This window comes from Choloepus didactylus, chromosome 19 (genome assembly GCF_015220235.1).
Source record: "Choloepus didactylus isolate mChoDid1 chromosome 19, mChoDid1.pri, whole genome shotgun sequence".
NCBI classification, from domain to species: Eukaryota; Metazoa; Chordata; class Mammalia; order Pilosa; family Megalonychidae; genus Choloepus; species Choloepus didactylus.
The window spans coordinates 14269439-14297161 of NC_051325.1; the positions used below are offsets into that span (position 1 = coordinate 14269439).

Consider the following 27723-nt stretch of genomic DNA (forward strand, 5'->3'; position numbering starts at 1 on the left):
TGAGAGGGGGACCAAGGGAACTTCCGGAGCGATGGAGATGTTCTACATCTGGATCTGGTGATGGCTATATGGGTGTACACATATGTAAAATTTCATCAAGCCAAGCACTTAAGAAATGCACACTTGACTGGGTATAAACTAAACCCCAATAAATGTGTATAAATCAAACAGAAAGCACCCAAAGGCCCGCCCTGAGACTTTCACCTTGTCCCCCAAGGCAACTTTAACTTCAGAGTGGGCCTGGTGGTGGGTGGGCCAGAGTATGAACACAGATCACCTCCAAATGGCTCTGGGCTGTTGTTACTTGGGGACCGGTGTCGACAGCTCATTCCCGAGCAAGCCCCTGCATGCACCTGATCCACGCTGCCAGGGGAGGTAGGGCCAGCCTTGGCATCATAAACCCCACCCTTGTGCATAAATGGGATGTGGGCATTGGTTCTGAGGGTTGAAACCTGGGACCGAGTGCCAATGAGCAGCCCATTCTCTTAAAACCCAAAATGGAAAAAAAAACTTATAGTGTTAGATTTCTTTTGAGTATGTTTGTAAGACCATAACTTTTTCCCCCCATTTTTCTACTCATCCATCCATGCACTGGATAAAGGGAGTGCAATCCATATGGCTTTCCCAATCACACTGTCACCCCTCATAAGCTACATTTTTATACAATCACCTTCAAGATTCATGGGTTCTGGGCTGTAGTTTGATAGTTCAGGTATTTACTGCTAGCTATTCCAATTCATTAGAACCTAAAAAGCGTTGTCTATATTGTGCGTAAGAGTGCCCACCAGAGTGACCTCTTGGCTCCTTTTGGAAACTCTCAGCCACTGAAATGTACTTCATTTCGTTTCACATCCCCCTTTTGGTCAAGAAGATGTTCTCCATCCCAGGTAAGACCGTAACTTATTATTATTAATAATATTATATTATTAATAATAAAATAATAACAAAATAAAAAATAATGAAATAATATTATTTATTTATAATAATATTATTGTTATTAATAAAGACTGATTTCTTGGCATTCTTTTTCAGGAGTTTAACCTACCCTCTTTAAAAAAAAAGTTCCTTAACAAACATAACAAATAGAAAAACCCAGTCAAATGAAAGGAGGGAACCGCAACCCAGCTGGCTCTCTCTAGCAGGGTAAACAAGGTTCTGTTCATAGACCAAGAGGGAAAAATCACTGGAGGAAACAAAAGGAACAGAGAATCTTTCAGAACGTGGAATAGCTCAAGCAAAAAAGGAAAGAACAGATCGGTCACATTCCTTATAAATTACTACTTTCTGTTGTTTTCTATTATCTCTGCTTGCTTTGATTCCAACAAAACAAAAATAAATCTTTTAAACTGTAAGAAGGGCGTTTGCTGAATACTCACTATGCCAGATGCTATTTCTAGGCAATTACAAGCGTTGCAAATCCTCACACCCCAGGAAGGGAGGGCTATAATTATCTCATTTTACAGATGAAGAAACTGAGATCCAAAGAGAGTGGTGTCACACAGCTAGCAAAAGGGGGTGCCGGGCTTCGAACCCAAGATATCTGTTTGCAGAGTTGTTTCGGAGCGACGTCAATCACATTCAACCATAAAGAAACAAACAAGACAGACGCCTGGAAACACTTGCAACATATTTCGGGGAGTTATAAGAAAACGAGTAAGATGATTCTATGTTGCTGTTTTTTTAAGGCTCATTAATGTCTTTTCTAACAACGAGGCATGTGCTAGTGAATTGCTCAGGTTACAGCACTTTGAATTGTAGAAACCGGATGCTAGTTTTACTAGCAGAATGACCCAAACTGGGAACAAGTTTTCTGAAAGTTATTTATGTGGATCCCACACATGGGACCCAAAAACCACAGGTAAGAGGGAGGCACAAAGTGCAGGCAGTGGTTAGGATTCTCCGTGCCTTCATACGGTCATTTACAGGTCGCGGCCTCTGGTACTGCAAGAAAGGATTCCCTTACCCGACTTGGGATGGAAGACAGAAACCTTGCCTCCCACTTCACCCTGACCAACAGCACAGATTCCAGGATGGAAATCCAGGAGCCATCACACAACTGGGGAAGGCACCAGCTTTGGTGGCTTCTGTCCCCCGCTGTTGGCTAGAAGGGGGAACCAAGAGGCAGAGGTGGGATCAGGGAAGGCACCTCTGTCTCAGAAGGGCCGCTGGGAGCTGCGAGGCCTGGCAGCCAGCTCGGCTCTCTCTTTCCAGGTGGTTTTGGCCGTGTCACTTTATTCCCTCACTGCCATTTCCTCGAACTTCTGAACTGCCCCACAGAAGGCAGCCAGAACCAGCCGTTCTGACCTGCGTGGATTCATTGCTAAGGCAAAGCAAAACAAAAAGCCATAAACAATATTCTCCAGGACCCAGAATCTAAACAACAGAATATTCATCATGTACAGGTTACGGCCTAAAGTTACTTGACAAAGATAAAAAGATGGTGGTTGGTCCAAATGACCTTTGATTATTAAAAAAACAAAACACATACCTATAGAAACAGAAGCCGATGTGTGACAAGAGGTGGACCTGTTTTTGAAGGAAACGGTGCCCACGGCACTATTTCATGCAAAGAAACTGAGGCCCAGAGATGTTAAGACTCATAACCAAGCACACACAGCTCGACAGCAGAGGAGCTGGGACTTCAAAACCAACCTAGGACTCTTTATTTATCTGCACCACTGCCTGCTCTTGGCAATTGGCAGAGAATTTTCTCCTCCCTCCTAGCAGAGCTGGCAGCTGAGGAAAGGGGAGGGTGACATCCTAAAAGCCCCGGCAAGGCGCACGGCAGCCATGACAACACAACACTTTGCTAATCCTCCCTACAAACGCCTCATACAGCGGAGGCCACATAAGTGTCAAGTCTGGAAGGGCACTGAGGGGGAAAAAAGATGACCCTTCCAAGCTGCTCACGCCTTCCCAGGGGCATTGCCGGGAGGGCTGGGTGAGATCTTATACTAAGAGCTCCCAAGGATGCCTGTGACCCTCAGTCGATGCTCAAAATTCATTGGTTCCCTCCACCATCTTTAAAACAAATGGGGATTTAATGATTCAGGCCAGTTTCGTTTTGTTTACATATTTATTTTTGGTAGTAGCTATGCTTTGGTTTGGTTTCAATCGGGAAATGAAAGGACTTTGATAAACTCATTGACAAGCCCCCTGGTTTCCTGCACTTCCTCCCCCCTTTCTGCAGGTCTCCTCCTTTTCCCCAGCCCCTCCCAGGCACAGATTCAGGGACAGGAGACCTGAAGGACGGCCCTCTGGGTTACCCTGGCCTCAAAACTCCCAGTGTTTCTGTCCCCATCTCATGGCCTGGAAACCACAGACGGGCCGGACATCTCAGGTGGGCTGTGTGACTTCTCAGGGCAGTGGGAATGGAGAGGTAGAGAGAGCCCAGTGCACGGGGGCTACATGTGGGAGAATGGGGGGCTCAGGTAATTACTCACAAGTTTTTGGTCTCTTACTGGCAAGGGCTGGAGTCTCATACTATCCCTGCTCTATCTCTGTCCTCCCTGGTCCCCTGATGTCCTAGCTCTGTCCAGCTAGTCATACTGTACACGGATTGTTTCTGGCCGACATTTGTTTCAATTGGTTGGTACCTGGGCTAGATGGATTGTTATGTATTTTGACTCTTACTCCCACATGGGTAATCTTTCTGAAATGCTCCATCACCCTACAGACTCACGTGGCTGCTGGGGATCGGTCTCTGCCTTGCCATCTGTGGTGGTCTGAAGCTGTCTGTGCCCGGGAAAACGTGTTCTTAAACCTAATCAATTTTTGGGTGTAAACCCATTGTAAGGATCTTTTGATGAGGCTGGCTGTAATGGAGAAGTTAGGTTTAAACAAATGATTATGACCACTGAATCATTATATAGATATTTCTTTTTTTACTTTCTGGTATATTAGAGTGGCCAGAGGGAAATACTTAAAATTTCTGAATTGTAATCCAGCTGCCCTGATCTCTGATAATGACTGCATAACTATTTGGCCTTCATCTTGAGATGGTAAAAACCTTGTGACTGACCCTCACTTGTATCCCCTTATTCCGTTTTTCAACTTTAGAGTCTTATGATCACTAAAGACAGTCCCTAATGTTTACAATGAAGGGCTCTGAGTCAGCCCAGAGCTAACCCAAGTCCAAGGCTATCTTGCTAGACAGAGCTGGATCTAACCAAAATGGGCCCTCCCGACATGCACAGCAGCTTAGATGTTAACCTGTAAGTGACTCATTCTTCGTTATAATACTAAAAATCATGCCCATCATCATATGAAGGTTGCCATTTTCTTACACACATTCTGTGACTAAGCATGTAATCAACCTGTGTTCGCTCAATAACTAGATCATCTCTAATCTCGTCATCTTGAGCCATTGTGCTCATTATCCTAAAACCTGCCCATCTTTTAATACTAAAAACTATTAGAGTTATTGGAGTTTGGGGAGACAGATTTTTAGGCCAACAGACCATCTGATCTCCTGCTTCACGCCTAGCAATAAACTCTCTTTGAAACCCCAGTGTCTCAGAAATTGGTCATTTGAGCGCATCAAGCAGAGAACCCACTGCTTTTGAGCAGTATCATTACTTCACTCAAGCTGTGACCCACCTCATACAGGATGGGTCTTCATCCTACTACTGGAGTCCTTTATAAGTGGAATGAATTCATACATGAGAGAGAGAGAGAGCCACAGAAGCAAGAAGTGGAAATCAACCAAACCTGGGAGACAAGGGAGAGACCAGGAGAGCCGCCATGTGTCTTGCCATGTGACAGAGGAGCCAAGGATCAGCAGAAGCAAGCATCGCCTTGAAGATGCCTTGATTTGTACATTTTCTCACCCTCAAAAATGTAAGCTAATAAATTCCCGTTGTTCAAGCTGAACCATTTCATGGTATTGGCTTTAAGCAACTTCAGAAACTCACATACCTTCCACTCCTTCTTCCCGCCACAGACCACAAGCAGCCCCCATTCTTGTTGAAGCAAATGATATTCTGAGCCCACAGTACCTCTATGCCCTTCCACATGCTGTTCCCTGCCGGGAAAGCCCCTCCCCTGTGTCTGGTGGGCTTCTTGTCTCTCCCGATGTGGCTTCAGAGCCACCCTTGCCTGCCTCCCAGCCACGGCTCCTCCCCGCTCCCTTCTTCCTTGGCGTCCCTTGTCACTTCTGTCATGTCATGAGAGCAAAGGGCTTTCTCCCCGACGGGACGTCCTCCGAAAACCAGAGCCGAGGTTTGTGACTTGAGCCGTCCACAGTCTTAGCACAAGGCCTGCATGGGGCCTGAGTTCTGAAACTGTTGGCTGAATTGAAATGGAAATCCTCCCTTTGGGTGACTACCCGGAAATCAGCTTTGCTTTCCTTAGCCCTGCAGAACACAGGCAGCTGAGTCTAGTAATGAAATCTCCCCAGAGTGGAGCAGGCAGCCTCCATCACCAGGGCTGAGACCACGTCACCCTGCAGGGATCCTTCCTAACCCAGGTTGGCTTTAAGTACTGGTAGCAACACATATTTCTCGGCCCACAAGTGATAAATAACAAAGGATACTTCTGGCATTTAAAGCAAGATTCCACCAGCCCAGGGAAGACAGCACCAAAATAAAGATGACAAGTGGTGGGGTTATGATTCAGTTACATTTAGTTCACTAGGGTGGGCTTTAAGGAAGAATTTTATGCAAAAATACAGGTTACATTTGCATAGGATTTTATCAAAGAAATTCATGAGACTAAATTCAGTGTCTTCCAGTAAAATGCCAGCTAAAAAGGAAGGCAAGGAGAGAAAAGACCAATCTTTCTTATCGAAGAATTCCAAATAATTTATGCAGCTCCTCCTCACTTCAGGAGGTGAGGCTTAATTCTCCTCCACCCCTTGACTCTCAGCAGGGCTTAGAGAGTGGCCTCCAAAGAACAGAGCATGGAAAGGAGGGAAATTAATTTTACAGTAGAGAGACTTGGCAAACTGTACATTGGCCAGATGATCAAGGTTTTAATAATCAGTGATAAGTCACGTGGTTATCAGGTACCTCCTGATATGATGTGAGGGCGCCTCTGGGGTCTCCCGCCCCCCAAAAACTCATAGCCCCAGTGTAACCACGAGAAAAGCTTCAGACAACCCCTTCCCACACTGCCCTGAAACAAACCTGAAAGGCACAGTAAGCTTTGCTGGGGACTGAATCACGCGCTCTGCAAACAGATCACCAAGTCCAAAACCTGGTCCTGAGTGTGATCACATATAACATGTTGTTAGTTAATGTCAGGCCACACTGAAGGAGGATGGGCCTTAATTCAATATGGCTGAAGTTCTGAAAAAGAGTTAACCGACCAGGAGAAGTAGAAACCAGAGGAGGAGACAGAAAGTGACAAATGGCCTGGTGACAACTTGATGTTGTGCTTCTAGCTCCCAAAACTGTGGGACAATAAATCCCTGGTGCTTTAGCCCACCCAATATGTGGCGTTTGTCGCAGCTGCCCTCAAAAACTAAGACAACCTTCTTGGGAGGGGCTGGAAAAAGCCCCTCAGACAAGTTGGTTTCAGTCCTTCTTGCTGCGTGGCTTGATCTTGCTAAGCTTTTGTTTCCTCATCTATAAAAACAAGGACAATAAATAGGGCCTGCTGAGGTCTTGGGAGGATTAAAGGGAATTCTAGCCATCAAAGGGCTCTGCACACCCTGGAATCCCACACGAGTGAGGGTTTATCAGCCCTTTCTTTTGCTTCTATGAGGACAGCACGTACTTTGAACCCCTAAAGATTCTGGGGCTTCCACCAAGTCAGTGACACATTTCAGGTGCCCCGTGCCTTGGCACATGCTCCTTGATTCTCACATGAAACGGAAGACTCTAGGGATAGAGTCGGAAAAGACTCCAGCAGCGACATCTTTGTGAGACTTATTTTGAGAGGCCACCACCCAGTTCCCACCTGGGAGTGAGGGTTTCCTGCATCACTCTGCTAACAGCTCCCTCGCATTCTCGAATCTTCATGGAGTCACGGACCCAGGGTGAGGGATTCTTAACTCCAGGGCTGTGAACCTTCTTTTGGTTGATATAACATAATTAATCCAATTTTGATGTCCTAAGAGAAAAATTAATCAATAAATGATGTCCCCCTGGGAAAGAAATGGTGCTTCTTGCTCTGGTCTTCCAACTGTTTAAACTCATTTTCTAAAATGATAGACATCCATTTCATGTCCGCAAGTGGCCACTCTTTTTCCCCTCAACCCCTTGGTAACTGTTGCATCTGCACAAGGACGGTGGCTCCTTTCAGGCCACACGGTCACGTGGATCAGAGCAGCACTCAGAAGACTCCAGCTTTGAATCTCAATTTGTCACTGACATGCCTCTTTGGCCACATCCCTCAGAATTGCTCCTTATCTGCAGAAGAGGTGCTAATGACTCAGGGCCTTGAACCAAACTCTGAATTTAAAAATTAAAAACAAGCCACACTAGATGTTGAAGCTTCAGCCAGATCTTAATATGCATTTTCTTAAAGAATGATCTGAACCAAAATAGTTGTGCTTGTTTAAACTCATAGAGAATCACGTCACACCTCATTTCTTATTCATACTTGTATGAGCTGGGGTCTGACTGCATTTGCAGTATCATTTCTCTATCCAAAGATACTGAGATACAATCTACCCTCAAATGTTTGGAACATAGATAGATAAACAGACAGATAGACAGAAGAACAGATAGATGGATAGAATGATGCGGCAAATGTGAAATGCGGCAAAATGTTAAAACTGGTGGCTCTGGGTATCGGAACTGGGTGATACATTGGAGTCTTCTGTATGAGTTTTGTATTATTTCTGTGACTGTCCTGTAAGTTGGATCTTATTTCAAAATAAGAAGTTTAAATGAAAAACAAAACAAAACAAAACAAAAATCTTGGACACCTAAATTGATGTGCTCTTCAAAATATGTGGGAACTAAGTTTAAGGATACTTTTTCTTCAAATAATTCTAATGCTTTACAGAGAAAACATATTTTGATTTACAGCAATTAAAGAAAGCAAAACAACATAGACTTGTTTTTCACTAAGGACATTTAGGAATACAAAGTTAGCTGTTTTACATCACTGTTGACTGTCTGTGGTGAATAATTTCAATGGAATAGAAAATTGGGGATTACTAATGTATTTGGATTTGGAGAAATTTTGTTTTTCTTGAAACAAGGCTTGAAAACAAAGGGATTTCCCAAGATTGACATTAAGTCAGAAATCAGAATTCTTTTACTTGAATAAAATCAAAACACTAACCACAAAATTGCAACAAGTTCTGCAAACTGGAGATTTCACTACCAGAAATTTTGGACTCTCTCATTGGTTCAAAAAGATTGAAGCCAGGGTGGTATGATGTAAAGAATCATCAATGAGGCATGGGTGTCAAGGAACAACAAGTAATGTCACACCCTTCACTACGCTTTACAGTAATGGGTGGGGAAGAGCTGTGTGGAGAAGGGAGGCCGGCCAGGGTGCTTCTGAAGCCACTTTGGGAAAGATGGACCAGATACAGAGGAGGGCCTGAAAAATGTATATGCTTTTGGTTAAAGCATTTGTTTGTGCTTCCACATAACGACAGACCCTTAAAGGGGAAAGGAGAGGTGGAGAGCTGTCCAGAAAATGAAATGACTAAAGAGACCCGGCTCTCCCATGGGAACTAACCCACGTCTTAACCTCATTGGCTTCGTTCTCCATTAGTCAGTCAACTAATATTTATTCAAGAAGCTCTAAGTGACAGGGCTTTTGGGAGAAAGTGCTCTAAAGAGTAGTCCAAATGGAATGCAAATTCTCTATGAGAGGATGCAACCATTTAGAGTGGTTTTTCCATTTTGAGATTGGTTGGCTGTTTGTCAATTTATACTCGCCTAGAAAGGGTAGTGGCACCAGGGCATGGGTGAAGTGGGAGCTGGTGAGAAGTTTTTGGTTTCCTCATTGGCTTTTATCTGTGCGACTAAAGAACCACCCTCTGAAGAAGACAGACTCGCATCACCTCCACAGATGAAAGAGATCCCATGCACACATTCATCTGGTCATTTACACAAATGAATGGTTGCTCGTTTCTGTTTGGGTTAAACTGGTGAAATGCCTCCTCCCCTTTTCTTGATTTCAAGCATGGGCTTTCGGTAAATCTAGGTTTTAAATTAGAATTCCTGCCTCCGAGGTCAGCACTAACTCCTTCAGATGTTGTGGGAAAGGAGGACAGTGACTAGATTTTTAAAAGCATAGAAACCCAATGGGCATCCTGGAAGAACTTTACAAGCATTAGTAGGCACCTGTTCTGAACCAGTTTGAGGCTTGGGATTCTGGGGATGCCATTCGAAGTGACAACCATCTGCGGTTCCTCCCAGTAAATGAGATATTGTGGGAAAGGGCCCATAACCCAGAGTAAGACGATTTGGGCTCAGTCCAAGTTCCCCGACTTAGCCTCAGCCTAACCCACTGCAGATCTCTTTACACATCTTGGCCTCCATTCCTAGATTTGTGAAACCCGAATAATCCCTAAACAAATCTACAACCTTGAGTTGGTGATGAAGCTCAAAGGCATCACTGTACTAAGTCTTTAGTAGACAAGTAAGCCCTTCGTTCAGGAACACGTAAAACGTAGACAATTAGGCAAAAACCAACTGACCAAGAAGTGTGGCAGTGTTCAACCAGGCCCCGCCCACAGCTCAAAAGAGGCCTTAGTCTCTGCTGCCCCAACACAAGATTAGCTCACTGTTAAAATTCCCCTTCACTTCTGGGGGAAGTCATAGGGGCCGCAAGGAGAATAAGGGTATAAATTCGAGAACCAGCAGAGGGGCAGGGTTAGAACAACACAGGCTTTGAATCAGACCAGAACGAAGTTCAAATAGAGGCAAATTGCTCCAACGTGCAGACATCTGCCTCTCTCCCCTAAATGCCATCACTGGCTTCAGGGGCACTGAAATGTCAGCTTCCCTTCTCATCATGACCTTAGATATTTTTATTAAAAAGCTGCAGCCCTCTGGAGCAGCACGGTGTACATTTTCAGCAGGTTTTTGGAGACAATGAGCATTTGAGCAGGTGTCATATCCAAATTGCACCATAAAAGAAGCTGGCAGGAGAGTTTCCCGGGACTAGAGCTTTGGGCGCTTGCGACATCCGAGGGGAAGCTGTTCCATTGTGAGCCTTTCCTCTGGGGGTTGGCTGGCGCCGCCTGACATAGCTCAGGGATGACATCAGCCATCAACCCTGCTCTCCCTCAGGCCCAAGGAGAGGAAGCTTCTCCTGCAGGGTCGGGGGCTCCCTAGCAATATTAAGTCAGAGCGTGGGGAGAGAGGCAGCTTGTGTAGCTCTCCTGCCTTCTCCCTGCAGCTTTTTACAATTTGAAGGCACATCAAAAGGACACACTCCTCCAAGACTCTCATTTCAGCAACATCCCAGCCCAAACCACGTCCGATCAAGCCAGGCTCAGTGGAACCACAAGAAAACAAGCAAGGCTTTGATTCCTTTGTGTGAAAATCAAAGAGTTACTGAAACTCACTTTATGCAGGAGAGGGGGGGGAAATAGGGAAACCACTCTCTACCGCATACTGTTTACTACTTTCAACAAACAGACCCAATAGGAAAGAAGAAATTTGGTTTTAGCTTTTGGAACTGCCTGGAAATGTTTGGTAGTTCTTTGGACTATCCTGCCCAGAATTGAGGTCTCTGAAAGGAGCCTTTTGGAGTCAACCTTCCAGAGAAAAAGAAAAAAAAAAAAAATTCCTTTAATATTCTCACCCTGGGAAAAAAACAATGCTTGCCAAATTCAAATTTGCCTTGGCCAAAGTAACTATTAACAATTCTGTCCTTAAATAGGGTTATAAAGAAAGCATTTCCAACCTATTTAAAAGAGTAAGTTAAATATGTTACCAGAATAATAATAATAAAGAATAATTTAAATTTTTGCCAGAGGTAATGGATATCAGATATGGTAGCACAATATTGTGAATGTAATCAATACAACTGAATTATACACTTGAATGTAGTTACAATGAGAAGTTTCAAGTTGTATATTTGTTCCTACAATAAAAAGTGTTTAAAAACATTTATGGCTGTTGACCTGGAGGGATATTCATTCTGCATTGAGTGAAAAAATAGACAAGTTGCCAAGAGTGGGGGAGGGGTGGGGTAGAGAAAATATTTCCCCCTTGAATTTGAAGAAAACATCTTTTGTATGACCTCCGAACTACATGACTTAGTTTAAAGGTTCACAGTATAAACTTGTCCTTTCCATTTTCTGCTTACTCTTACAGAACTCTCGGGCATCAAGAGCTGGCAAGACATTCCCCCCTCTGCAGGGGAGCAGGGCAGGCAAGGGGTCCCAGGGGGCTTCTGAGAGCTGAGCAGGAGCTGGCTACACAGGCATGTGACAACTCCCCTGGCGGTGCACCCCGGTGAGCTCGGTCTCCCCCGACCTCAAAAAAAAAAGCTTACAACCAAAACAAAGCAGGACCAAACGCCCACCACCCTGCAGGACCCTGCAAAAATCCCTTTCTACAAGCACAGCCTGCAGGAGAATCTCACTTCCAGAAAACACTTAACAGTCATATCACAGACACACACACACAGCACCAAACCCGGAGAGCAGCCCAAACCCCATCCCTGAACAGAGTCAGGCTGCAATTTCAATCCTTCGCTTCCTAAAGCATCTCGGAGCCTGGCAAAGTGAAAGTCTGCTTTAAGAAGCTGGGTTTTTTTTTTTTCCCTCCATTCGAATGAATGGGGCTAGGGGGTGGAGTCTGTTATTGTTTTGACCTTCTAGGGAGAAAACTTCATCCCAAATCACTAACGCAGGGTCCTTTCCTACCAGAGGACAGCACATGTCCCAGTAAAATAAACACGATTCTAAAAAAAGGCAAAGGTGGCACTTACCGATTTGGTCCTCGGGGATCAGCGACTCGATGGGGGGGTCGAGCTCGGAGCTCTGGGACAAGTAGTTCTTGACCTGGGTCATGAACTGCCGGATGGTCTGCAGCATGTCCGTGCTGGACACGTGGCACTCCTTGTTCTCCTGCAGGAAGCTCAGATAGTCCTGCACCAGGCAGCCGAAGTACGTGCACTTGTCGCGGGACAGCTCCGCGATCCGCCGCACCATGCGCTTCTCGGGGGTCAGGAAGGAGCTGAAGACGCCGCTCATCTTCCGCAGCTGGGACTTGACGATCTTGGGCAGCACAAAGGAGCTGCTCCTCTTCTTCTTGGACTTGATGGGGGGCGCCATGGTCTCCTGATCGCTCTCGCCCTCGTAGTCCTCCAGGCTGCTCGTGGTGTCCGCCTCGTAGCCGAAGAGGGGCATGCTGCGGTCGAAGTCCAGCGAGTCGGAGGAGGAAGTGGACAGGCTCATGTCGCTCAGCCTCTGCCGGCCTCCATGCCACGGGGGCCGGGACGCAGGGGCGGGAGGCCGGGCCCTTGTGCAATCCGCAGCGCCCTCCCCGGGCGGGGCCCCACCTGGGCTGCCAGCTGCGCCCGCCTCGGGCCCGGCGCCGGCCAAGGGCTTCGCGCCGCCCTCGGCTTCCAGAAAAGAAGCCTGCTTCTTCAGCCGGGGCGGGGGGACGGGGGCTGGTTTGGTGCCCAGCCGAGCTCCGTTCCCGTGGGTGTCATGCCTGGCTGTTTCTGGCATGCTCGTCTGGGTCCCCGTCCTGGACAGCTGAGGGCTTGTGTGCAGACTATTAATAGCGGGTGGCGGGGGCCGGGGTGGGGGGGACCGAGGCCTCTCGGTGCCATTGGCGTTGGGAGTCCTCGCGCCCGGCCGCTTCAGGCTGCCCCCGAGGTCCTGGCTGTGCACTTGCAGGAAGAGAGGGTTAATGAAGCACAGGGCTCGGTTGTCCTGGCTGCACTCCAGCTCCGAGGGCGTCCTGGTTTTTATAGAATGCACTCCATTTATGAGGCAGAGCTGACGCGAGGCGGCACCGACGCCGGCCGAGGAGAGAGGCCTATGGGGAGGTGGAGGGTTTGAGGGTTTGTTGTCAGCTGGAGCGCTCCAAAAATCTGAAAGTCATTATCAGGGAACACAAGAATGTAAATACAGTACGCTGGGGCCATTCCTTCACAAATTAAAAAAAGAAAGAAAGAAAAAAACAAAAAGCACACTGCATCACAAGGAACATTTTTGGAGGCGGGAGGCGCGCTGGACTTGGATTTGGGCTTTGTTTTGTTTTGTTTCTGCTTTTACTGCATCTCGTCTACTGTAAAGGGTGGAAATGCTGCCAGGACCAGCTGTGGGCTGGCAGGAGAGGTTTTTCACTTTCAAAGCCCCTGAGAAATGGCTTGACTGACACATAACTCCAGCCCCTTCACAGGTAAGACGGAAGGAAAAGAGAAATTGGAGTCGTTACAACATAAACGTGAAAAAGGCCATCCGTGCTCTTTGCTTTAACAAAAAACGGAGTCGACTGGCAGTACAGCACACCCTTTCCAGTCAGCTCCCCCTAAGCACCATCTGCAGAGGCAGCTGCCCACCAAAGGGTCGGCCCCGCAGTTCCCCTTTAACGGGTAGGACCAGCAGCTGGGCTGGGGCGAGATTACACAATCTGCTTTGGGGTTTTACACGCTCAGCATTAAAACCCCCAAAGGAGGCAAAATGCACTCATGGGTTCCATCAGCAAAAAGCAACAGCAAACTTGGACACATTTTAAGTGCCGGCTCAACCATTCATCTCTGTGGCTGGAGGTCCACCCTGCCAAATCCCATACCATCCCTACACTTTGGAGAAGCGCACACTGCTTATTGCCTGCGTCTACTTTCTCAGATGGGTGTCTCTTCCCTATGCAAGCCGAGGGAGGCAGAGGCGGTGACAGACGTTGACTGTCATCATTTCCATTTGGAATAGGTTATTTTCTGTCTCTAGCTTTGCCTTGCCAGGTTTGCTTAAAACGTATTTCTTTCTCATGGCTGCTCATGGGGGGGGGGGGGGGCAAGGCTGAAATTGGGAACCCTGCCCCCACCCCCACCCCTGGTCTGCGATGCAAACCCAGCCCAATGTTGGCGTTCATGGCCTCTGTTCTTGGGGGTGCTTTCCCTCCACCCTTCCTTCATTTTCCTTCCCGGGCTGTGCCATCCAATGCAAGAACCACGAACGGCTACTGAGCACTTGAAATATGGTTCGTGCACCAGAGGAAACAGCTGTTAAATATTATTTGATTTTAATTAATTTAAATTTAAAAACCAATGCCCAGTCAGTTACTGGAAAATGTTTATATGTCTTCCTTAGTCATCTGTTGCAGCTCTAGGACTTCAAGGCATTATCATACTCAGCTCACTTATAGGTGTTTCTCCCATATACAAATGAATGGGGGATAGGGGTACCTTATTAACCTTTGAACCCTTGGTGTGGGGTACAGTGCCTGCCACACAGTAGACCCTTGAGAAATATTGGTCAGATGAATGAATAAATGAGGTAAGGGATTTAAAAACATGATGTCTATTCACAACATGGACAGTGTGCACACTGATCATCACATGTTGAGTATATATGAGTTAGAACATCCTTGCGCCAGATCAATGGCCACTAGAGCAAGCTCTTTTTACCTTTATCCTTGTGTGGCACAAGCACCATCCAAGACTGCTAGTGGAGTCCTTTGGCCATGCACACTGACCACTGAACCAGCAGCTTTGGGGAGGAAGGTCACTAGAGAAGCTTGAGACCTGGCTTGCATCTTCAAGCAGCCTATAATTTAGTTGATTATAGTAACTTAGATTCCAGAAAATATTTCAAACTCTCTCCAAAGGCATGCAAACCTGAGTTGGCAAGATACGGTGCACCATTTAAGGGGGGACATTTCTATGGTCGTGACACATTTATTTTTTAAACCAGGATTCTCTTTCCCAATCCTACAACCCTATTGCCCATCAGACAGACCCCAGACACATGTGGCAATTCTTTTGTAGCAACCTAAGTTTCAGAGGGCATCTGAAGCTACTGCCAGGCTTCCTGATGAACTATGCAGGCTCCTTTGGAAACAGTACCTGTTTTGAAACAAGTTCTTTAGATTAAACATGACAAAAGAGGAACTCAGTTTTTTATTTGCTGGGTCAAGTGTCATGTGTTCTTAGGTTCTAGGAATCCTGGCACTTTAGCTTTGTAATCCCCAACTTCCACTCAAATACTATGGTCTGGTTGTTAACCTATCTAAAGATGGAAGCTCTAAAATCTTAAGAGAATAATTTCCCTTTCACAATGGGGAGGAACATTTTTTGCAAAAGTTAAACCCACCGTTAGTGCACCAGAGGATTCCCCAGTGCAATGAGATAAAGGAGGCTAATCTGGGCAAGCTGTATGTTCCAAACCATTGTCAACCACTGTCCAAAGAATTGTGTTTGGCTCAGGGGGCATCAGCAAAGGGGCAAGGGAGGAAAGCGTGAGCCCAGCTGGCAAGACCAATGACCCGGCAGGATAAGGGACATGGCGTGGAACATCAGGACAGGAAGTGAACAAAAAGAGAGGAAGTGAGCCAGATGTTCCTTTTGATTTCTGTGCTGTTAAATTCCTCAAAGCACAGAAGTGCTGTCAACCCTTGCATGCTCCTTAGAAACAGAACCCAAGCACACGAGGCGCCATGGTAACTTTCCCTTTCCGTCAAGCATTGCTTCTCCCCAGCAAGGAGAGCCGCTGGTTGACACCTGCCAGACATCTTCATTATATCTGAACTCGGATATTTTGAGGAGCCCAAACTCACTTACAGGAGATGCAACAGGTGGCAAGGGCTGGTAATTTGAGGGATACCCAGAAAAAGTCAGCACTGGCCTGAGTGTGGGCTGAATTTTTGACTTGGAAAAAGAATTGCAGAAAGTCTGATCCGGGGACCTCATGGACTCAAAGGCTGAGTGTCACCATGGAGATGGGGAGTTATTTTTTAACAGCAGGTGTTTTTATTCTACCAGTGAAGCCTCAGCCACCCTATTGTTGATTCTGAACCCGTGTATTCATTTTTTCTAATTGTCAACTGTGTTGTTATTTATGCTGATGAAAGGAAACAAGATGGTATCACCGTGTGTTCATATGAAGATAGATATGGGGAAGGGACCACCTACTCACTTAGTCCCAGCTGGGCTAGTTCTTCAAGCTGAGCCTCAGTCTTGGCTGTTGAAATGGCATAAGGCAACTTCAAGGTAAACGGCAGAACGTCCCTGATTTTTTTAAAAAGAGAAAATGTTGGTAATTATATGTCTTGCTCTACCTAGACATCATATCATATCCAAGCAGAACTTATCTTGACTGGCGATAGGACTGTATTACTATACTCGGGAAAGGCAGTTTCGGTATCTGCAATGGGAACCAAGTTTTCCTGTTGGAAAAGTATCTAAAGTTAATATCAGAATCGCTACTCTGCAAAGAGAGAGGAGGTCATGTGTTGGAGGCAGAGGTTAAGGGCCAGGAAGCCACCACCAGAATGCTGTAGACTTCAGAGAAAGCATGGCCTTGCCAACACCTCGATTTTGGACTTCTAGGCTCCAAAACTGTGAGGCCATAGATTCTTGTGGTTTACGACCAAAAAAGAAGAATTGCTATGTTCGTAAATCTATCATGCATATAAAGCATGAGGTACTAGCTTGCTAGATGTTCCTTTGAATGTTAGGCCCTAACTCTTAAACCTAACCAAGGTTTTTTAGCTCATCGCTTCAAACATGGCAGGGTCTCAGTGAATTTTTGTTGGTTCTACTTGACACATCTTCCAGCTAGAACCTGCATCTTGTCCTTATATTCTGGAGATCTTTCTCCTGTCGTTTAAGGCAGTGTTTCTCTAACTAATATGCACCAGAATCTCCTGGAGACTTTGTTGGGTCTGTGTGGCGCCCAAGATTCAGTGTCTCTGACAAGTTCCCAGGCCCCCCCAACGCTGGTGTCTGGATCACGCTTTGAGTAAGAAGGCAAGTAAGTCTAAGTCATTGCACATCGACAGCCCTGCCACTCAGGCAGATGGTGCCATGTGCAAACGCACAAACCTGTGCACTGCTGAGCCCCAGGCACAGCAGGAAGGGGCCAAGCTGGTCCCAGCGGCCTGCCACTGCCAGGGCGTAGGGTCATCATTGGTAAATGTGTAGACCATGATCACCTGCTCTCTCAAGAAGGGGCAAAGGCAGGCTTAATAAACTTTGGCTCATTGTCACATATGAGGGTCAGGACCATGCTCTAAGCTCTGGTGAATCCCCCCTGGGGCTCGGCATGATGCCTTCCTGATAGAGACAGGGAGAAAGTGGTTTCTGGATGAATGAATGAATGTTCAGGGATGACAAGAATGACTTCCGCAAGAAGGAGTTATTTTTCCTGTGGTGGTACTGGACTTACAAAGAATTATCCACAAATATGTATGATTATCTTTGATGTTCCAGACACTGTTTGGGGTCCTGGGAATAAAACAGACAAAAGTCCCCACCTGCTTGGAGCCTTATCCCAGTGGACATCTTTACACAAGAAACAGATATGCAATTTATAGAGTCCATGAGAAGGGGATACAGAAGATGGATAAAAATAAAGCCTGGAAGGGGGATAAAGAGTGTGTGAGTATGGGGGTTGGCCAGGAAGGTCACAGTGAGACTGAGATCTAAGGGAGGCCAGGGAGTGAACCAGGAGAATAAGATTCCAGGCAGAGGGAGCAGGAGGTGGTGCAAAGGCCCTGAGGTGGGAGAGGGTCTGGTGTGTATGAAGAACTGCAAGGAGGCCTTTGCAGCTGGGGTGGAGTGAGCAAGGCACAAAACCTGGAACTTCGGCCCATATTCTGACATCACAAAATGTCATGAAAATCGCCAATGTGGAAGACTAATTCCACCAAACAACTGGTTGTTTACAGAAAGATATGGGCAACATTCTAGAGTGAACCAGATTAAATCTGGAGACTGGAGAATTCTAGAACCCTTGAGGCTGCGGATAATGAATAACAGATTAGTAAAGTTAATTAAAAAGGACAAAACATGAATAAAACTTAATAGGTCCACAGACACTCTGCTCTGCTACTCATTTAAATCATGTGCCAGGATTTAACCGCTGGAGGAGGCGGCTCTTTCCTGGAGGGTTGTGCCCAGATGGCCTCCTGCCTCCCTGCAGCCTTTTGGCCGGTCCCCAAATGTGAGCACTTGTCCACTTGAACCTGTTCTAGATGCAGCAGAGGGGGCGGCAAGGGGACGGTGAGCATTTTTACCAGGAGAGTGACCTGATTATAATCTTAGATGAAGATTAATAAGAACTGGAACTTGTGATGCCATCAAATCGAGTAAATAAGATGCTTGTGTGGCTTTACCAACTTAATTAAAATCTACTTCTGTCAGACAATTCTGGGGGAAAAGTGGCCTAGGACAAAAACCAGCCTATGTTTATGTTAAGCTTTTTTTTTTTCCTTCACCTTGCTCAAGGCAGTACCTGAGATCCAAGCGTCACATGGCTGGCTTGAGTTTTTCTTAATGACATAGGTGACAGAAAACCACGCCTTTCACCTAATGGATGGTTTTAGCTTTGATGTACTAGAAAATTAGATGTTATACATGAGCCCTCCTCCACTATGGCAGCCAAGGGTGTGACCCAGTTCCTTCTCCCTCCCACACACAAGGGACCACTTCCTTCTCACCTATACCTGTTAAGGAAAGGTGATCCGATCCCATGACTTGCAGAACCAACAAAATAAAGCCATTGTCTTAGGTACAATTGTTTCACCCCAAGGTTTCAGAGCATGCATCATCTAGATTTTTCTTTTTTCAACTTTGCTCTATTTGTCATATTTCTAAAGAGGAGGAGACTAGAATTATTGAGCAACTACTATTGCGTTGTCCTAAGCACTTCAGCTCATGTGCATTCTGTCTGGGTGGAAGTGGTGATGTCCCCCATAACACAGCTCAGAGTGTCTAAGACACTTATAGAGCTAAAGTGGGGTGAAGCTAGGAGCTGAGCCCAGGTGTATTAGACCCCCAGGTCTGTGCAGCTGTACAAACGTAGCAGAAAACAATATCTGCATTGGCATCAAGGTGGACCTGGGTCCCAATCCCACATCTGCTACTTATATTTGAATGAGCGTGGGCCAGTCCCTCCCTCCCTCTGAGCCTCACTGTCTTCCTGATCCCAGTTTACAGGGTTGCCATGAGGATTCAAAATAATGTATGTGTCTGCCAAGCCCAGGCATAGACTCCCCCAATTATAGTTTTTCGTTCTTCTGGCCACTCACCACTCCAAGCGTGGTCTGTGCACGGGCAGCACTGGGATCCCCCAAGTGCTTGTGGGAAATGCATAACCCCAGGGCCCTTCCCTGACCTCCTGAGTCAGAAGCTGCATTTTAACAAGAGCCTTGAGTGACTCCAGCGCACCTGACAGTCGGAAAGGGCCTGCTCCACACCACACGGATGACCCCAGTTTACAGAGTGCTACCGGGCACTGGCAGCCAAGGTCTGCACTCACTATTTGCATCCTCCGCTGTACGTCTCAACTTTTTCCTTCCTCCTGAACAAATTCTATAGTTACTGGCCCATGAATTCCCCAGACAGGGACACAGATACATTCTGTCTGAAAAGCCAGAGCTGACAAGCCAATCGCTTTTCTCTATATGAATATATTTATGTGCTCGTAACCAACTTAAAATATTTCAAAACAATGTTTTGGTAGGACTGGATCAAATCAACGACTGACCACCAAGAACACAGATTTAGGTCAGTGAGCTCCATCCCACAGAGGAAAAGGGGAAACAAAAACTTCAAGGCTTTAGAAATATGACATATAGAGCGAAGTTGAAAAAAGAAAGGTATTTTGTGATTAGGAAGGCCTGAGATTAATTTCCCCATTTTTTTCAAAATGCCAGTGTTGGGATGTCTCTGTAGACATCTTGTATGCTTTGTAGTTTGCAAAAGGCTTTCATGTGTTTTATCTCCTTTAGTTGCCCAGCAGCAGGGACAGCAAGTATTATAGTCTGCAAAGAGCCGCCTAGGGGTGAGATGGTATCTCTACTGGGCTGCCGCCAGAGTTTGTTTTGAGGATATAACAGATTTTTACAACAGCACTATTGCCACTGTGCAAACTCAGAAAAAAGCAAATATTGGCCAACTTCACCTCTGACCTACATATTAGCACTGAAAGTCACTCCTCTTGCCTCACTGGCCTCAAACCCTGGGGATGGGTGGGGCTCCTGCACCTGCCTCTTCTCTTTGGGCAAGAGATTTTTCCACCGAGGTCCAAGGGATCTTGCCAAACCATGGCAGACAAGTGTGTGCCCCACAGAGTGGCTCACAGGGCCTGATTTCAGGTGAAGCATTTGGTTCGTTCCTGCTGGTGAACAGCACAGGATTCACTTCAGGAAACAACCTCCTTCCTTGGGTGGGTGATTATGTGGCTTCAGTTGCTCTGGCAACCCAAGAGTTAATAGACCTCCAGGAAGTAATCAGTAGAGCACCTGCTCCCCAAGAGGGTCCCGTCCAACAGGTATCAAGAACATCTAACTCAGGCTTTGGGAAACATGATCTAGCACCTATGCCTTAAAAATAAGATAAAATAAACCAAACCCAAATCAACACCTCTGCTTCAGTGTGTGCTAGCTGGAAGAAGTGATCTTTTGAAACCCCAGTAACCCATTTCCACGTGTTCACTGTATTCAGCTGTGATGACCAAAGAGGAAAGCAAAGGAGGCCAAACTGAGCTCTGCTCTGCAAAGAAGGCAATGCCAATCCCCAGAGACAAGAGTTTTGATTCTTAATTGCTGAAAGGACACTTGATTTGGAAAACTGTTATTGCTAGGAAACAATTTTTACGAAGAAAGCCTTCCTCAACTCACGCCCCCTCTCCAGTACTCGTTAACTCTGCGATGTTGGCTTAGCTTCACGTAGACTCAAACAGATACTTTGGTTCTGGAAAAGGACAGCTAAGATGCACAAGCCTCCCAGCTCCCCTCCATCCTGCTTTAATCAAGAAACCTCAGGGCTGCCTCTCTCACTTGCCCATACTGCAGAGATGCTTGAAATCACAGAGAGAAAGAAGCCTTACCTGCTGATGCAGTAGAAAGCAATGAGCCGGAATAAATCAGCAAAACTGATTCCTGAGCCTTCCAGGGAAAAGGCTGGAAAAGAGATTTTGGAAACCAGCTGAGTCTCCCTGATATGTTCTGGGGAAGGAAGGATTCTCTAACGGTGGCGTCCTGCGTGAGGAGAGCCATTTCTGTATTCTCGAACAAACTCCTGTGTCCCCATAAGTGACTCCGCGGAGGATGTATGTCAGCCAGAGGCAGCCAGCAGAGTCGGATGGCCTGGAAGTTCCATCCTTTGACTCACTCGGAGCACGTGCTTGATAAACAGACCAGGACAGACTTGAGTTGCCCAACTATCTCTTTTGTAAAGTTCAGAAAACACAGCTGTGGGGGGGATCGGGGATCAGGCTGGAGGAGAAACCAACAGCACAGCACCCACCCTCACCCCAAACTTCCCAGGCTGGGGCCTCCCTGGCCTCACTGCTCTTTGCCAAAACAGGACAGCTCTGGGGAAGGCACGGAGGAGGACTGCAAAGCTTTGAAGATAATAAAGGGTTCCCGTCAATCAGCTTTCGGTTAAGTTCAGTATGAACGATTCTCAAACCCGCTCACTTAGGGTGCCTTCCCTGACTCCCAGGGCACACGTTTCCTAACGGAGAAGAGACTGGCTGGCAAGATGGTGTGCCACTTCGCGGACCTTCGGAAATGGTGGAGAAGTGAGTGGTTCGGCCTCCAAAAACTCATCTGTCTGCCAACCACCCACGCTGTTATTCTTCCAAAAACATTCCAAAGAGCCTGGGTTTTATGAAGCTTTCCTCCTTGCCTCAATCAGATGACTTTTCCTCTCCTTTGTACCCCTCCCTATCCTCATGCTAGTTTGCTTACTTTGTGTAATTTTGCTTATTTAGGGTTTCTTTAGCACTCTCAAAATACCGCTATACCCCTACAACCCTGTATATCCATCACACACACACACACACACACACACACACACAGAAACAGAAACACACACATGTACCGCAATTTAGTGAGACACACACACAGAAAAAAACAAACACGTGCAGCACAATTTAGTGAGTTAAGTAGGACGGAACCAATTACGGGCAGGTAAACCGCTCTGAGGCTCAGTTTTCTTCTCTGTAAAATGGGCGATTAGAGCACTTTTCTCATCTACCCAGAAAGGTAGGAGTGAGAACTGAAGTTTCTAAAAAATGGAATAATTTATGTAAATTTCCCTCGAGGAAGTGGTCTATATTATTAAACCATAGGATGCTTATTCAGAAGTTATCTAGATTTTTTTTTTATAGTGAGTCCTTCTTCTCTCAATCCACCACCAATTCCTAGAGGAGACAGGCCCTGACTGGAAGGGACCATCAGGGTGGGACCTGGACAGGTGGTAACTAGTTGTGGCCAGGTTAATCCTTTGCTCAGACGAGCTCTTTCAACAATTCTGAGTCACCCAGAGACTCAGGGAGTGATGGAGCAGAAAGAGCAATTAATGCCCAGCAATTGCACACGAGTGAGAGTCAGATAAAAATTCTTCTTCAAGGTACAAGGCAGGATCCAAATGATTTTGTGCCAGTGATTTCTGTGTAGAATCAGTTGCCTAAAATAAGAGGGTTGTCAACTGAGGAAGCTTCATCAAAAAAGAGAAGTGTCTGTACACCTATTTGTCGTGATGGGTTTAGTCTCTGTATCCATTTCCATAACTTTCAACATTCTTCTCTGGCTTTCCAGCAGCCACTGTGGACATGTATCTCCACTGGTGCCTTGAAGACTCAACAGGCAAGTATATTTTTAAGGAAGGGGAGTCTTCTTGGTGTATCATGGTTGCTCTCCAAGGAGCTGGGGTGGAGGGTGGGGAACAAGGCAGAGTTTGAGCTCCTGCCAAGGCAGGGAGGAAAAACCTTAGGCAGAGAGGGACCTAAGAGAACAAGAAGAAAGCTTTCATCGATACTGTCCTTGCAGTCAAAGAGGAAGGAAGTGGCTTTCATCTGAATTTCATGGTCAACTTTGGATATTAGAAGGGATTTAAAAACCAGTCAGACCTACCACTTCGCAGCTAGCAGACTTTCAAAACCAACTCAGAATTAGGTTTTTTTCCCCTTCACTCAGTATAAGTTCATTATCTTTATTTTTTTTTTTATTATTTTTTTTTTTTTTTACTTATAATTCTTTTATTGATACACACAAGGGATTTGGTCATATGAACAACAATAAAAAAATCAAACAAAGGCTCTGTAAGACTTTGTTTATCAAGGCAAATGAACACATTACATGTTTGATTTTGACCTCAACACCATTCAGTCTATTACCCGATGATGCGTTTTCCTTTCTCCAGCCTCTCCAGGACCTTTGTAGATTGTCTTTTTGATGCTATACGCTGAAGCCCCAATAATGTGAGGGCGTCACAACTTCTTCGTCACATAGTCAGCTATATTGTCTAAATAAACTCACCTGACAGGATACACAATATACATGAGAGATGAGCCACAAAACACAGCTCTCCTCCTGCGTCTCACAGAGAAATTAAAGTTCTGAAATATTTACAAAACCATCTTCCATCCTCAACTGTGTTGGAGTTCTTCCCAGTCTGATCCAAGCAGTCTCATTTACACATCCTTCGCCAGCTGCAACCCAGAAGTGCTTCCCACTGCACCTCTAGAGTTGGAAGATTCTGATCCCAAGTCTTCATTTGTTCCAAACTTCCAGAAAGCAACCAGGTCACATAGGTTAACAGCAAAAATACAAGGCCATGCCCAACACTTCGAAAACACAGCAAAATAGCAACAAACGTGATGACTGAAACAACTTTTGATTAAGCCCCATTTCCCTCTTGAGAATATTTCTCAAAAAAAGTTATTTTTACAGATCCAATACATCTGACAATATAAACCCATAGCAGGTCATCAACCACTGACCATAAGGGAGACTGTTACACGTGGGTAAAAAACCTACAAAAACAAAACAGCGAAAATGACAAGCTGTTTCAGTTTCTTCAAGTCCATTGTTACCCGTTGACCAGAGTCCATCAATTGTGAACCTAAGGCACAATTGGAAGAAATTTACCATCAAGAAATGTTGTCTCAGATTTCCATATCTTGACATTTAAAAACTTTAAACACCTAATGAATGCCACTTATCACAGACAGGGTGCTCACACCTGCCTTTCAAAAGAAAAAAAGAAAAATCTGGACACTTCTAGCTCTTTCCCCGTGTCCTCACCCACTCTCCCCTATTTTGCTCTAACGACCTGGGCTTTCTTTGGTTTTCCCCCAACCTCCTCAATGCCTAGGCAGCTCTACCTCGGGCGACTGTACTATTGGAAAAGATTTTTATGTTTCAAGAAGACGAACCTTTATTTTTCTCTATTACCAGCGGGAAACCAGGAGCTAGCTATAAAAACAGTATCTACTGACACCTAACCAAACAGCACGCATTTATTCCCCCCCTTAGCCCTCACTGCCCATTTTTTATGTAGTAAAGCTGGAGATTCACTCCTAGAATATTACTATTTTTACAGGAAACTGTTATCATGCTATGGCAATTACCGAGACTGAGTCCAGCTCCCGCGGGTAGCCGGCCTTACCGCCGCTCCCCCTTCACGACGACTCGCTCTTCTCTATTCGCCAGACTAGCTCCACCAGCATCTCTGCCATCTTCGCAATCTCTTTGGCCTTTTCCTCGGCCTTCTCGCACAATTCCGACACTCTCTCATCAGCGTCTCCACCTGGGTTCTGAACGTGATTCAACGCGCTCTCCTCCGACGCCTCCACCTGGGTCTTGATCTGGATGAGCATATTGTCCATCTCCCACAGCTTGCTCCTGGTCCTCAGATACGCTCTCCCGTGCTCTCGTATGAGAGACGCGATATCCTCCCGCATCTCGTTGATGACTGGCAGCAGGAACTGCTCGAAATCTTCCTCGGGTTCCAGCAACTCGACCTCCTCGGGTGCCTCCACCTCTTCGATGTCCAAGGGCCGCATTTTTCCGGCTACTCTTCAGAACCGCAGTATCGACGTCCTTCTTACTCGCGCCCCTCGGGGACGGCTGATCACGTCACTGCTGGAGTGGAAGTGGTCACAGGATTCCCGGATTATCCTTATAATGTTTGTTTCTTTCTTTTAAGCCCTTCGCTTCGGAGCTGGGACGAAGAGAACCAACCTCCAGATACGCAGCGAAGCGGGAAACAAAATGCTCATTATCTTTAAAATGGTGGATTTAAAGGGGTCTTCTTGTTGCCTCCTAATGTAAATAAATCGGTGCAACTCATTAGCGAGGTTCACTGATGGCCCATATGGAAATTTTTCCCTGGCATAAGTGACTTTATTAGATCTGCAAGGGAAACACTGTGAAGACCCAGATTTAAAGCTGAACATGAGGCTAACCACAGGCAGTTTTCACTTCTACCAGAAATGTTTCCTCCACAGACTTTGTTAAAGGTCATTTATTTGGTGCCATGAGACTGTAAACTCTGGGGCTGAATATAACCCCAACCGTGTCCTTCCATTGACCTGAACAACTTCAGTTCCTTCAAATGCAGGGGCTGGGGCTTGGTTAGGTCAAAACTGAGATAGCATGGAGAATCCTGATCCCAGCCTTGTCACTGAAACAGACCCCGGTTTCCAAACTCACCTCCCCTTGCGTTCACACCGCAGTTTGCTAACCCCCCCGTGCCAAACGAAGCCTTCCTCTTTGGTGTGAGATCCATCTTCTGGTCCTTCCTGGGACCAGTTGGCAGTCCATCAGAATTGTGTGTTCCCCCCTTTTTAATTTAAAACTTGGCCTCCTGAGACTTTACATTTCCAGGGACCAAAAAGTAGAAAGCAATCATGGAACAGCAGAACTGCCACTGTTGAACGCTAGTCTCCCTTCAAAACTTCAGCTGGTTAACTTTTCCAAAGGGCTGGATTCCGTCTCCTGTCAGCTGCATTTCATAGAAGACTGATCAGTGATTGCCTGGAGGGGATGTGTCAACTCAGGAATTATTTATTTACGAAGACATGCAGGCACGTGCTTTAGCATCAGGTCCTGTAAAAAACTGCCCCAGCCCTGCCAGCCTGCCTTGCAGCTTAGTCACCAGCAAACCTGGAAAAAACCGAATCCAGACACTACATAACTGGGGAAGAGGAGAGAGAACCAACCTCTATTAAGCGCCTATCCTAGGTCAAGCAAGTAGGCTAGACACTTGGTAAACTGTTTTTTGATTGAGCTGCTAACAGCTCCCTGAGGTTACTATCATCCCAATATACAGATGAGAAAATCGAGGCTCCCAGGGTAGGCTACCTGCCCAGCCATTCACTGAACAAGTGATATGCTGGGACTCAGACCAACATCTGCCCGTGTAGGGTCCTTCCACGTCCACTCCTTCCAGGCACCCAAAGCCACGCATCAACCAGGACTGAAGCACCCCATGGCCACTTACTATATGTGCTTTCCTTTATGGCAAATTCCTTGAGTGGGGCTCCAAATTCACAGGGCAGGCGAAGGGAGAGGACTTTCTTCTGCATTTTGGTGGATTTACGAACCAGGAAGATCTAGTGAACGGAAAAGAATTTTAAGCTTAGGAAACATCCAGAAGGTTGGATCCTGAGCCTATGATTTCCCTCACCCTGACTTCCATGAACTGAATCTGCCCTCACTGCTGAACCACCTGGCTCCATGTGGGGCATCCTAACGTGGGAGAGAAGGGCACTTAGGGACCACACCTTAGGGACAATGTTATACCCTCCTTTCTCTAAGTAGTTTCCAAGAATTCTATTTTCCCTTTGACAGAACCTTCTCCACAGGGCTAAGAAGTCCCTTTACGTGCATAAGCATATTCAGTTTGGTTACTGTTTTGTTGCTTGTGGTATATATTCTCCAGCTTGTGTTTTCTATGGGCACACTGGTTGATGTAAAGTCAAATTCCAAACAGAGGTAACATGGCTAAACCAGAGAGGTTGAACTGGGAGAGCATCAGCTAATATGGCTCACGATGGATATATTTAAAATCAGAATTTGCATCTGTTGCCAACAATGAAAAGACAGAGATTTTTTTTTCTAGTTTCTCTTGAAAAAAAATGGGATGATGTGGCAAGACCAGGTCTCCAGTCCTGCCCAGTCACAATCTGCTGGAGCTGAGAAATGGCCCCTCCATATCCAATGGGTGTGCTCTAAGGTTCACTGTTGACAACATGAGACCTGACTCACTTCGCTTTGTGGCAGTTCCCTCCATGTCCTAATGCTGTCTTCAAACACCCATGTTTTAAACCAGCCCAAGGCCCAGCACTGATCTCAGAATGCCATTCTGGCTACCTTCAGTGCAGAGGCAAGTACGCCTGGTACTGCGGTGCAGGCTGTGCACTGAACAACTCCAGGGACACCATTCACGGAGACTACAAATTGGATGGCATCCCCTGGAGTGTGCAGTGTGGTGGCCTGGCTGCATCCTGTGTTGTGAGACCCTTCTCCAAGGACCCCGTCCTGTCCTGTTTAACTACCTCCTCTCTTCTGATGTGAACACCTCACTCTCTGCTCCCCCACATTCCTACAGTACATTTTTTCCCCATCTAATCATCACTCCTCTCCTTATGTCCAGTTAATAGCTCCTAGGATACTTGTTTTAGGGGAGTAATGAGAATCAGGTATCTGGTGAGGAGCGAGACCGGAAGTTCTTTGATTTTTCTTTTAACCCATGGAGCTATATCCATGGAATCTGTCCAGTAGCTTGTTCTGAGACTCAACATCTCCAGGATACCCTAAAACTGAAGCATGTCTCCTAAATAGCACCCTGATGAGTAATAGCCCAAAGCATGGTGGGGAGGCAGTTTTG

General features: G+C 46.1%; 2 protein-coding genes across 10 annotated transcripts in view; both read right to left on the reverse strand.

Moving 5' to 3' along the window:
* RIN2 (Ras and Rab interactor 2) overlaps positions 1-27723 on the reverse strand; it is a 249289-nt gene that overhangs the window by 13650 nt on the left and 207916 nt on the right. For all 8 annotated transcript variants that reach the window (XM_037810948.1, XM_037810953.1, XM_037810950.1 and 5 more), the window contains 4 exons: positions 26335-26446; positions 20930-21002; positions 16013-16104; positions 11854-12966 (listed from right to left, as the gene is read on the reverse strand). In XM_037810948.1, the coding sequence (XP_037666876.1) occupies positions 11854-12966; positions 16013-16104; positions 20930-21002; positions 26335-26446 (1390 nt within the window). The remainder of the gene's footprint in view (positions 1-11853; positions 12967-16012; positions 16105-20929; positions 21003-26334; positions 26447-27723) is intronic.
* Positions 23147-25811, reverse strand: LOC119515160 (MORF4 family-associated protein 1). 2 transcript variants are annotated; one of them, XR_005212984.1, is made up of 2 exons: positions 24461-25805; positions 23147-23952 (listed from the first exon to the last, which is right to left on the reverse strand). XR_005212984.1 is itself a non-coding variant. In XM_037810954.1 (2 exons), exon 1 carries the CDS (start codon positions 24893-24895, stop codon positions 24512-24514), a length of 384 nt encoding a protein of 127 aa, XP_037666882.1. In that variant the 5' UTR covers positions 24896-25811; the 3' UTR covers positions 23853-23952; positions 24499-24511. The 2 variants fall into 2 exon arrangements, 1 of the variants encoding a protein (XP_037666882.1); XM_037810954.1 differs by having other exon boundaries at positions 23853-23952; positions 24499-25811.

What these genes read in the sequence shown, in the direction of transcription:
- LOC119515160 (XM_037810954.1), bottom strand. Translation starts at nt 24,895, where the DNA reads ATGCGGCCCTTGGACATCGAAGAGGTGGAGGCACCCGAGGAGGTCGAG.